Here is a 13,056-nt window from a genome sequence, read left to right on the forward strand (position 1 = left end):
GAGATCGTTTATTCGGAAGATTGAGCAAATTAGCTTTTGCTGAGAGCGAATTGGGGCTGGAAACAACGTGAAACATAAATGTTGACGACGAAAGCGATGTCATGTCGACATCTGACATAAACAAGCGCGTATTGGTCGCGTTTTGTGTCATTGCTTTGTTTCGAAAGCTTATCAACGGAAATCTCAAATAATTTCACTTTTCTCTCACTTTCAAGAGGTGTTGACTTTTCATATTCCTCTGAGTGAGACTTGTGTTATGGGCAATCAAGAGGGTCAAACTTTATATTTGACTCGACACGTGTTGTTAATTGAACGATTTCCATGTGGTCCACCAGTTAATAGCGTGACGAGACAAAACAATGAAGATGATTGGGTTACCATGCATAACAGAACGGAAAAGAAAGTTCCCAACATGAGTTCACTTTTTATTCTAACAGTTTGACAGCTTGTTTGCAATACTTCTTCATTTAGACAGATAACGCGAGTGTCAAGTCTTTTCTTGGCGCATACAATCAACCACAGAAAATTTTTTTGCGCGTCCTTATTGTAATTCTAAGTAAACAACAATTCACTTGACCGATAATGCAATTTGATAGTCTAAAATTTCCCATTGTCAAAAATTTCCCTCGGTAAATTTTCTTTTTCTCAAAGCGGTCGATTATGTTGTGAGCAGCGTCAAGTTTATGTCAAAGGTAAAAATGAATGAGTCTTTCGCTTTCCAGAAACCTCTCTTGTCAGACTTGCCTCATTGTATGAATTATTTTGCACTTCCTTTGAGAAAATTGCGTAAAAGAAGTACAAAACAGTACGAGTTCAAATTGCTCGTATGGTATAGCGCCAATGAACCGAAAAAGATCCAATGTGGTGTAAAAATTGTTCATAGCACCTGCAACAAGCGGTGTCTTCTGTCATTACCCAACAAAGACAACAAAGGCGCTTGCAGAGCGACAAACCGCTGGAGCGGTCATTTGCATGCGCAAGCGAATTATGTAAATGATTTACTGCTCAGTGTTGAAAGGAAAACAAGAACCAAGGTTGAGTAATACGGCCGGTGGTGTACGTTTGAACATGTACCTTCTTTGTCCGATCATTGCCAGAATGACACAGTTGAAATAACGTCCACGGTAATGGCGGCTTGGGTGTTTCGCTTCCTCGTACGGAGGCCGAAACTCTGCTTCGGTAAGTGATTTTACAAGAAGGTTTTCTCCCCCATTTTTCTTAAAACTCATTTTGTTTAGTACACAGATGAAATGTTTTTCTCGTTTGAATTGTATCGACAGGCTTGACCCTTGGAGCTCATTTTGTCTTACTTCTAGTGACGGGTTCTTTGTATCTTTCTGGTTACGACATTTTGCCGGCCGATTTCACCCAGGTGCCCTTAAATCTCGAAGACGATGTGACAAAACTTCGTGCGGACGCGTGGAAATTCGCCCGGCAAGATTCCCGAGTAAACATAAATCCCACATCCGTGGGAATTCAGGGCGAAAGGACTATCCAATACGACATGCTGGAGTTGATGTACGACGCACAACAAGGCAATACCTTCACAAAACAGAATCTGAAATTAATTCACGACGTAGAGATTGAAATCTTCAACAATTCTATTTATCAGCAACGCCTTTGCCAGGTCATGGCAAATGGCCTTTGTAAATTGCCCTTGTCGATTATTCGCTTCTTTGACGGCAGTTATAGATCAATTCATCCAGATCTGTTCGATCCCGAGTTTGAAAATATCACGAGAATTCTAATCCTGGCTAACTCTATGAACATAACTCGGGCTATGCTAGACTTTCATCTGGACAAGCACGCGGTAATCCATTCCGCTAGCGATGTTGCTGTTCAATCACGATACACCAGATCGTTATTTTACATTGGTTATCCTCTTAAAGGATTCCACAACACAGAGGACCGCGTCGACGAACAGTGGGACGAAGCTCAGTTTTTCGCGAGCGAGGCATTTGCCAAGTTGTTGGATAAAAAATTCAAACAAGGAATCGGTGCCATGAAATTTTATTATTTTCTCCGCGCTTTATTTTTTAATGCCATTTCGCAGCAGGTTATATATGATCTTCTTCTGGCCGGTGCAAGCTTTACATTTATCTTCCTATTTATGCTCTTTCAGACTCAGTCCCTTTGGATAACAGGCTGGGCCGTGTTTAGCATACTCACGTGTTTCTTCGGCGCGAATTTGATTTACCGAGTGATATTGGACTGTCGGTACATCGGCATTTTTCACGTCCTTTCTGTGTTTATAATCCTTGGCATTGGAGCGGATGATGTATTTGTGTTTATTGACACATGGAAATCTTCGGAGTCAATGGCCTTTCGCAACATGGCAGCAAGGATGTCATTGGTTTACCGGCGCGCGGCCAGTGCCATGTTTACAACTTCCTTCACTACGATGGTGGCTTTTGTGACAAGCGTGTTTTCCCCACTCTTGGGTGTGTCCACCTTCGGCATATTTTCAGCGCTGCTAGTTTTTGTAAATTTTTGCTCCGTGATAATTTTCTTTCCTACTGTAATAATAACTTACGAGTACTACTGGAAAGCCTATCGTTGGCATTGCTTTGGGGATTTGAAAGCGTGGCAGGCAATAACGTCACGTAGAGAAGATATAATTCAGGGCGAGGGACCGGAAGAACAACAACGAGAGGAGAAATTCGTGGAACCGAGCAAGCTTGTCAGCAAGTTCCTTGAAAATAGCTTCTTCGAAAATTTCATTGCGCACAGGACAATTCGATGGATTATCTTGGGAGTGTTTTTCATTTTTCTTTGCGTTTCAATTGGATTTGCCACACAGCTCACTCCAGATGAAGAGCCGGTGAGTTTTATATTCCACCTGAGACGATTAAGATACGTAGACACTAACAATGAACGACTGACTGTAGCAACAGGGCGTCAGTACAGTCTACTCTTTAGTCGTTGTGCTGGTAATTATTTCACTTGGCTCTAACTGTGACTGTTATATCAGGTGTTGTTATGTTTCAGTGCACTTGTTAAATTCTGTAGTTTTCGTTGGACCGTATTCAGGCTCGGCAGGTTCAATTTTGGACACATTAAGTTTAAAAGTGAAAAGACTGAAACACGCGCTTGGCTTGAAAAAAAATTTGGAGTCGACATTTTCATAAAAAAATAATTAAAGTAACCGTGCCATGTTTTATAGAAATCAACTTCAGTTTCATAGAGCCGTTGGTTTTCGACTAATTCTTTCTGTGTCGCATTTGCATATTCTAAACCATTTTCGTTTAAAAACAAAGAAGTCAAAGTACTTAAATTCGGCTTTCTCGTTATAACTCGCCCCTGGCTACTGTCATTAATTTTTTTTCAGTTACGGTATGACTGTAGCAGTGAAAGTGAAAACTTATAGTATGAATGTCCCAAAGAACGTTATTGCAAAAATATACTAGATACACTGAACATTTAAGGTAAGGTCATGAAGTGTGACTTGTCCCATCATGTTTTGACATGACAGGAAATTCTGGTTTTGTTCATGTGATTTGATAGCTGTTAAATTCGGATCTTCATCTTTCTTCACGAAAAAAAATATTTCTTCGCGAAAATAACATGGAAACCACACGTATCCGCAAAAATTATTTCTCGAAATCGAAAAAATTATATATTCTTTCACTGGAGAAGAATGTTACATAAATAGATGATGTTCCTGTTTAGGTGCGTGTAGAAAGATTTGGATCTGATAAAAAACAACTTTCTGTATAATTTGATTTCACACAAGCTGTATTTACTCATCAAAACTGGCGACAGTTTGAGCTATCGACTTTCTATTCTTGTTAATTCTTAAAAAACGTCTTCTTCAGAAATTTCAGTGTTTTGTGTCAGAGATTGTATATAATACCTGTTTTTTCTGTTTTTGGTTTTTTTTCTGACAATTTTCAGACCTGTCGCTGTGAACGTCACGCGGTAAACGACGTGTATATCAAATCTGGCCACAGTTGGCAAAGGTCCTGGGGTGTTTCAAACTTCAACAAGCATTCCAAATTGAAACATTTTGCACGGTGAAGGTTTTAGAGGAAAACGAATTTGCATCAATTCAATCCAATAAGGAAAACACATTGTTTATGATTTAACTTTCTCATGAAAAAAAAACCGCTGCTGATCCTTGTGACAGAATAATAATAACATTCATTCATATCTTAATTCAAATGAAGTATTTTATTATTAATGAAGAGTTTACAAATACCTTCTTAGTACGTTACAACAATAAAGGTTGCAATTTGTACAAATTTCAAATTGCTTGAAAATCATTCTTCGTTGCACAAATCAATTTAGTGAACTGTATGCATCTTTAAGGTTTCAAAGTGCCTTCTGTTTACACATAGGTTAACTTTTGGCAGTTATCCTAAATTTCCTCTGATAAACAAAATACGCAAAGGGAAAAACAATTCATAATAATCTATAAAGCAAAAAGGATAATTAAGACAAGTCATCTTGATAAGTTCAACAAATTAACGCTATCTGAAATAACTTGTACTAAGGTATTTTGTTTTTATTATGTAGTATTTTTAGTCTATTATTTAGAAGGGCCAAGGCTCGATTCCCTGAGCTGAACGATTCTCTCTTGCGTGTTTCAGTCTTTCTTTACTCAGTCGGTATGAGCAATATGTGCAAGTCGACTAGGATATTTCCACTCTTCAGGAGAAAGATAACAAACAATCTATAAACTCATTGATGTATGAAAATGGCTCCGTTCCAGTCTCAAGTTGTTGTTTCCACGCGGAGTCTTATTCACTGCTGCACTCATTTTCGATAGTCTAGATTAGTAACGAACATTTTAATTAAATTGAGGCGCAAAATTTCTGTTCGCCGGGTGAAATATTAAAGGAATACTCATTACATTGGCTGCAGTAAATGTGAAGCCTTGGAGCCGACTGGCTCATAGCTGCCGGAGCTTATCCCGGTTTCTGTAGCATGAAGCGGCTAGAAGTATTTCTACTCCCTGCGGCTGCGGTAAAAGACAGGCTATCTTTGTGAAGGCAACTGGAAGCGCACATGCACATTCGCTTAATGATAGGGCGTATGCAGCAGCGATGAAAAGCAAGGGTACAGTGAAGTACCAAATTTAGCTGAGACCTATATATTCCACTTTGTTATTGACAGGTGGACGTCTGGGGCCCGGGCACTAACTGGTACAGTATCAAACAGTTAAGGCGCTCCGCGTTTCGTCCGAGTCAAGAAGACGACGTTGTTGAAGTTCACATCATCTGGGGTCTGAAGAATCAAGATCGGAGTTCATGTCACTTTACAGACTTTAAGTGCAAAGGAAGGACGGTGTTTGATACCAGTTTTGATCTCAACCCGTCAGACTGTCAGGTGGCCTTGCTAGTAAGTAATTTGTCCTTCCGTCCGCACGGTCATTTACAAATTCATTCATTATGGAAGCAGCATGGCCGAGTGGTTAGGGCGCCGGACTTGAAATCTGGAAGTCGCTGGTTCAAGTCCCGCTCTGACCGCTAAGTTGGAGTTGTTTCTCGGTAGACCCCAGTTCAACTCCTCGGTCATGCTTGTAAAAAGCCAACTGGTCTGCCTCCCGTCAGGTGGGATTTTTTTGCTTATTATGTTTATATGCAATATTTGTTTCTTTCACTTTAAGTGGCATGCGTGAAAACTAGCTAGTTGCATCGACCACTATAAACATTTCAGATTAAACATTTAACATTTTTTAACATTACAAACATGCATGCATTATTAGAGGTTGGCAATCTTTCCTTCAGTTTATCAATCATTCATCCATTGACAGTGATTCAGTCATAGTTCATTCTTCTTTCCTTCCGTTCATCCCTTCATTCGTCCATCCACCATCCATCCATCCATCCCTTCATCCATCCATCCATCCATTATTTTATCAATTCAATTAAGATAAATATACTTGCTTAGTTTTGATAAATAATTTTGAAAAATGGTTTTGATCGCGTAATACCCTTTCCTATCGATTGGCTTCTTCGATGTTACCTGAATGCTGTGTTTTTTCATTTATTCAAGGACTTTTGCAAAGAACTGAAGAATTTACCAGATCACCAGGTCACAAACTTGGAAATAAGACGAAACGCCGTCTCTGGAGAACCAGAAATCCAATGTTTTATGGAGAGACTGAATGAATACCTTCAGGTGAGCAAAAAGAAATAATTTCTCTATCTTAGCACAACTGAAAAATTCCTACGAATCACAATTCAACAATCTGGAGGAGGACCTGCATCATTTGCAAAATTCTTCATGATTGGCCGTACGCAAGAATAGTTAAACACATACATACAGGTGCAGATAAACGAAAGCGAATGAAAATAGAGCTCTTAAAACTTTTTTTCTGCTGTAGATAATTAATTTTATTTCATTATCGATCCGCTAATTTATCGATTTAATTATCTATGTGGGGTCCACAATTAGCCTTCAAGGCAAAATCTTTTAGACACTGAAATAAAGTTTATTTATGTATGTAAAAGGCGATATCAACTGGTTTCTCCTGCTTCATAACCTTACTAAGTTGCACTTAGGTGTGACTATGAACATGATACTAGTCTACACGTGTACGTTTGGAAAATATTCATGGAGAGTGTCCACAGTAACGCTGGTCAACTCGGTCCTTTTAATGGATGGAAGCATACTACATCGGAGGTAAAACAGTCTTAATTTGGCCTCCGGTTCTATACTAAAACTCTCGATATCCTGAACTATCCACTAGTCAGCTGCAATTCGTGCGCGAGCAATCCTGTATTATGGTTTGGGCGTAAGCAACAGCATTACGCGCTGCACTAAAAGGCCAATGATATTAGCGGTTCCTCCACTTATTAATTTAATTTTGATTTTCTAGTTGCAAACACAACTGCCCATGGAGTTGCGACTTATGTCTCCTACAGTCTGTCAGTCTAATGAAATTATTATGGTTACTTAGAAAAAAATGATTGTAAAGCCTGCTTAAAAAAAAGTACATATCATCGATCACGAGAAATATAAACTTACGGCGTTCATTGTTGAAACACTGAGACTATGTAAATCACATACCATTTTCTCTTCACTGACCTCTAAGTAAACTACCGTGACTGATCTTACATCAGTTCCCTTTTCATTTATTGCATCCCTAACGTTACATCTTTGTAGGACGAGGCTACCAAGCCCAAATATTCAAACACCACTGTCCTAACCATACCCTCACATGAAGATGACGTACGGCTGCTAATGGCGCGAAACCCTCAGTTGTTCAACATAACGCTTGTGGGTGAGATGTACAACAGATACTTTGAAGCAATGCTTGGCTACTGGTTAACCAATGCCAATCAGTCTGTTACGTCATCTGACTACAAAACCTACGGTGGGCTGCTGGGTGGATCAAGGGACCCAACCGACCCCTCCACAGAGCCAAATTATCAAGGTGAGGAGTCTACGCTTGTGAGGAACGTTTTGTAGTAGAAACCAGTTGAATAACAGTCGCACCGAAAATACTCAGCACAAGGCAGAGTGAAAGAAATCCTGAACTAGCTCATAAGCATAAGCAAGTTACGACAACGAAAGATAATCACAGGCACACACAGAACAAACATGTTTCGTTCTTTTATGCTTAATCTGTGCTTATGTGGAGTGAGAAGTAGGAGCACTGGTTTTATTCTTGTTTCCAGTGCCACACGTTTTTAACGAGAATGAGCTGGTATCGAAAATCCCGCTTATTCCGCGATTGCAATCGTCTTACGCATATGTCCTGGTTACCTTGTGCATATGCATGTACCCCCAGATCAAATCAAATACCCCGAGACACTTCAATAAAGGTTTTGTTGTTGTTATATGCCCTAGTGAAAGCCAGCCTTAATGGAGTCCCTCCTCCTGCTTATGAATGGACTGAATATTACATATTTTTCCTTTTAGGCGGTAAATATGGGAACAAGCTTCTATTTGCTTCTGTGGCTGTCAACACGACCATGGTTCTAAGCAAGACCGGACAAACTGAAGGACTCAAGGTGTATAAACACTGGGAAGACTTTGTAAAACAAAAGGTATGCTTGACGCAAATGATACACTCGAAACTCTTGAACTGATAACCTTCTCTTTTGATACAGACTTCTATGAAGTTTTGAATAACTACACGGCATAAATCAAATTTCAAATTGTCTAGACGATTCCAAGTTCCCCTTTAATCAGTAAACATTTAAGTCGGTAAACATGCAAGTTTCATCGATTAAACATCCTTCAGTTGTTAAGACTGCTTGTTAAAACGGATGAGAATTTGCCTACGAAAATAAATTTCATCAAACAACTAAGAGATCCATTTCAGAGAAAGATCCAATCAGAAACAAGGTGACTAACAAACAAACGGCTGAAATGCGAAGTGCTTAACATTACCACGAAGGCGGTTTCTTGACAACAGGTTCATGACTTTTCAACTAACTCTGTATATTATCACACTGAATTCAAACTTAATAGAAATAAAATTAATTACTCATTAAAAGTAAGTAAAAACAATTATCATAATAATTATTTCCATGTAAATATGTCTGATTCTAAGAAAGTCTGGAAGGGGATAAGACAACGAATATTCCTTGTGTAAATAAATCCCCCCCCTTCAGTATCTCACAGTTCCCAAGATAGTTTCTTTCTATTTCCCACAACAACAGTTGAAATTGAAAATGAAATTATTGGGCTAAATGCTAATAAGTCTACAGGGCCTTACAGCAGACCAGTTGCTATTTTAAAAAGCTACCAAACGTGTTATATCTGTACCTCTAGAAATAATATTCAATGCCTCCTTTTCTACTAGAATTGTCTGAGATTTATTTAAAATAGCTAAAGTTACCCCTGTTTTTAAAAGGGTGAGCAAACAAGCCTAAATAACTATCGTCTCATTTCTATTCTCTCAATATTCAATAAACTGTTAGAAAAGTTGATGTATAAGAGAATATTAGAACTTCTGGAGAAGAATAAAGTAATTTATTGCAAGCAGTTTGGCTTCCGTGCGAAACACTCCACGGATCACGCTATCCTAAGCATCATTGACTTGATTCAACATGCGATTGACTGCCAGGAATTTTTTTGTGGCATATTTTTGGATTTCAGTAAAGCCTTTGATACTGTAAATCATAGACATCATAATATCTTGACTGAAAAACTAGATTATTATGGCATTCGTGGTGTAACCAAAGACTGGTTCACCTCTTATCTTACTAACAGATATCAATATGTTTCCTTGGGGCAAACTGTGTTTGAACTTCAACCTGTCTCTTGCGGTGTTCCTCAAGGCTCAGTTCTTGGCTCACTATTATTTCTCATGTATATCATTGATTTTAGTAACTGCTCTGAAATTCTAGATTTTCTGACTATTTGCAGATGATGCCAAGTCCTTGAATCCAAAGTAAACAATAAACTAGTAAATATTCATACTTGGTTGAGTGCCAACAAACTTTCACTTAATATTGATAAGTTAAACTTTGACATTTTCCACCCTCCACAAGAACTTACCTTTTCATGTCACACTGTCTTTAAATGGCACAAACTTAAACCAAGAGTACTCCGATAAAATATCTAGGTATTATAATAGATTCTAATTTATCATGGAAAAGTCAAGTAAGCTAAATTGCTATAAAGATTAAGCGAAATATTGGGATTCTTTCTAAACTTCGTTATCATGTGAATTCAGATATTGTGGTTAAACTACATTATGCCTTAATATATCCCCTCTTAACCTATGGTTTAATTTCTTGGGGTAACACCTAATCTCCAACTACCCAGCCTTTGTTTACTTTTCTAGTCCAATTTTCAAACACTTAAATATTGTTAAACTGCCTGACCTTGTCTTTCTTAATATTGCAGTCTTTATGTATAAATTTCACAATACACGTCTACCATCTGTTAATGCTGATGTTAACTGGTTGCCTGGCTCCGCTAACCCCCTATGGTTATTCTAGGCAGCTAGTACTCTAATTTTTACTTTTAATATTTTCATTGTCGTATTATTTTGAGCAAGAGTGAGTACAAATAAAGATTGATTGATTGATAGATTGAAGATTGATTGTGTCTATTATAACGGACTGATTGATTTCTTGACTAGATATCACTATCACCTGACAGTGGCCAGGTATAAACTGGCACTGCGTTGACACTTATGATGGAATTTCGAGTAACACCTGTAAATGTTTTAGATATCAAAATACAAACTCTAATGCTTTGACAAGACGCTTGGTCTGTCAGCTTTTATTTAAGTTATGTAAGTGCTATTAATACAAAGGACTGAAACTTGTTTTCATTTCAGATGAGAACTATGCCTCCTTCATGTAAGAATGCCTTTCAAGCCACTCCCAATGGACATAACGCTTGGCATTGGCTCAAGGTTAAAAAAGTTAGTATTGCCTGCAAAGTAGTAACTATTGCAATATTGTTTGCTATATCGCAAGTTTCATTCTCAGGTCAACCACGTCGAAAACTCGACTCTGACAGTTCATTAGAAACTAATCTACTCGAGACAAGTGATGTACATGTGAACCTGTTTCCTTGAAATTTATTTCTTGTAATGAAAGTGTACCTCGAAAACTTGATCAAATGCGCTATGAAAGAATATAAAATATGCCAACTTTGTGAAAGAGTTCTTCGCTGACAAAAACATTTCTTGTTTTTTGGTCAGTCCAAGCACAACGAGGCAAGCGTTAAATTACGTTTAATGAGAGGGGGTTCATGTTGACCCTGTTCGGGTTAAGTCGCTATCATGACTTCATTAAACGTTTATAATGCTACAATCGTCAAAGTTTTCAACATTATTATTCCCTCTTTAGCAAGAGAAGTATTTTTCTTGTTTCTATCCAGTTATCATTTAAAGAAACCCGATAGGCGAGTTTTGGAGGACGAGAAATACCATCGGGAAGAGCACCCGGGCGTCTCAGCCATCTAATGAGTCTCTCGTAGAACTTTTTAAATTCAAGAGGTTTGAATCTCCTCTTCTTTATCAGGTCCTGGCATCAACCGCTGTGCGAGGTATCCTGCTGGGACTGGGGCTGGCCATCTCTTTGCTAGTAGTGATGACGTCAAACTGGATAGTGGGTCTGCTGTGCGGGGCCATCATCTCTTGTATCACTGTGGGTGTTGTTGGTGTTATACCGCTGGCCGGATGGAAGTTGGGCGTTCTTGAATCTCTCAATCTGACGCTGGTGGTCGGTCTTGCTGTTGATTACGTAGTTCATCTTGCTGACGGTTACGTGCGATCCCAGAAGCAATCACGCCAGGACAAAGTCCGAGAGACGCTAGGTCACGTGGGGATTTCTGTGTTGTCAGGAGCGAGCACGTCACTAGGGGCCTCTGTTTTTATGGTCGCGGCGAAAATTCTCTTTTTCTTTCAGTTTGGTATTTTCATGTTTTGCACCATTGGTCTTTCAATTATTTACGCTCTAATTTTGTTCACGACTATTCTGGGAATATTCGGTCCTGAGGGAAATACCGGATCACTGGAGCCGTTTTACAACTGGTGTAAGAGAAAGACTGGTCGTCCTATTCAAGAGGAAGAGATTCCTTGCGAAGAAATTAACGAACTAGGTTACCGGTCACCTTCCACAAGTCCCTGTAGAACAGCCACACCTTTATAACATCAGCTAATGGGCGAATTTACTCCAAATATCAGATACCTTTATACGCTTTTGACCGAGCATTTCTTTGAATTGGTGCATGCTTTTTGGAAATTATCGGGGTGGCTTTGCTGCACTTAGACTTGTCAGGTGACTTAACTGTTATAACCCTTGAACTTCTAACAAGAATCAATGTTAATTTTGTGCAATCTTAAACAAAAGATGTTTAAAAGGTGAAATGATATTTGTTTCAATTCAAACTCACTATTTGCAGTCACAACATAATCAGGGCGTTACAAATTAATATATTACAGACATACTTTTAGCAATTTTAAAAGTATTAAAGGAATTGAAAAAAGATTGGTTTCTTATAACAGGAAACCAACATATAGCGGAGGAGACAAAGCGAAAAGTACAACTCTGACTAAAAATTCAAAACAAGTCATGGCTATAATGTTTATAATAATATACATGAAAAAATTACTCGATTCTGATTGGCTGAGAGCAGTGCAGTTCAGGTGTAACACCAGTGCAAAAAGTGTAACACCAGTACAAATTACACATCCAAATTCTGGATTGTGATTGGCTGAAAGACAATAGGACATTTTCTAAGCCAATGGTATCACGTAAAATGATGACGAAAATTTTGTGCGGAAACTTTGAAAAAAATTTTCTCGAATGAGAAAAATGGCTTCACGCGAATTTTTTTCATGTTTATATTATTAATAAGTAATCATACAGTTTTTCACGTTCAATTTGGAATTAATTTGGACTTGTGAGTTTTTCAAAATTATTTTTGAAAAGCCCACTCGTGCAAATTAATTTCAAGTTGAAAACGAAACCGTATGATTACCTATACATTTACATTATACAGTAAGAGAAAATACAATTACGTCTTTAATTTATTTAATGTACTGTTAGCTGTATACAACATAAGCAGTGAGCATACACTATGAAAATAAGTAACCTTTGCAGATATTTAAAATTGCCTGAGACAATCCTATACCAAATTACTATGTCCTGTTCACGTCAGCGATAAATACATTCGATAACATCAACTGCTGCTGTAAAACAGTCGGCATTTAATTTTATATTGTTTTTCAAGTAAATTTGTTTTTAAAATTAACTTTACAATATATAGTAGGTATTCACTTTAATAAAGGTAAATATTACAGGAATGGCATTGATGAGTGGGTTGGGAGAAGCTTGGATCCCTCATAATTGATTATACATTTTGAGGAACAATTTACTCCTGTGTTTGAAATCTATAAGTATGAAGCAAGCTGATTTGGAAACTTCGGAGTACCAGTGTTAGTTGTGATTGAATAAAACAAAACGGAAAGTCTTTGCATAGAGTGTTCTCACATGACGTCACGGATGTCATGTTTGTGTTCTCAACAATGGACTTCTTCTTTGGGAAATGAATTCCTTTCTTAGAGAAATATTTCCTGTTATAAAATACAAACATGGACGCTGTACACTCCAAGATTGTTCCTCAGTAAAATTAATG

The 13,056-nt window shown here is 38.1% G+C and overlaps 2 protein-coding genes across 2 annotated transcripts in view; both read left to right on the forward strand.

The window, feature by feature from the left end:
* Positions 1–13,056, forward strand: part of LOC145485612 (uncharacterized) — a 194,857-nt gene that overhangs the window by 112,525 nt on the left and 69,276 nt on the right. The window lies entirely within an intron of this gene.
* LOC145483698 (protein dispatched homolog 1-like) lies at positions 905–12,569 on the forward strand. Its single transcript, XM_081462244.1, has 8 exons — positions 905–1,179; positions 1,281–2,821; positions 5,116–5,340; positions 5,998–6,123; positions 7,111–7,381; positions 7,870–7,997; positions 10,247–10,333; positions 10,938–12,569. The coding sequence occupies exons 1-8, from the start codon at positions 1,128–1,130 to the stop codon at positions 11,565–11,567; spliced, it is 3,060 nt and encodes a 1,019-aa protein (XP_081318370.1). The 5' UTR covers positions 905–1,127; the 3' UTR covers positions 11,568–12,569.

This window comes from Orbicella franksi, chromosome 4, assembly GCF_964199315.1.
Source record: "Orbicella franksi chromosome 4, jaOrbFran1.1, whole genome shotgun sequence".
Taxonomy (NCBI): Eukaryota; Metazoa; Cnidaria; class Anthozoa; order Scleractinia; family Merulinidae; genus Orbicella; species Orbicella franksi.

Coding starts and splice junctions, on each gene's coding strand:
- LOC145483698 (XM_081462244.1), top strand. CDS start 1,128: ATGGCGGCTTGGGTGTTTCGCTTCCTCGTACGGAGGCCGAAACTCTGC. Junction 1,180..1,280: donor GAGGCCGAAACTCTGCTTCG/GTAAGTGATTTT, acceptor TTGTATCGACAG/GCTTGACCCTTGGAGCTCAT. Junction 6,124..7,110: donor GACTGAATGAATACCTTCAG/GTGAGCAAAAAG, acceptor ACATCTTTGTAG/GACGAGGCTACCAAGCCCAA.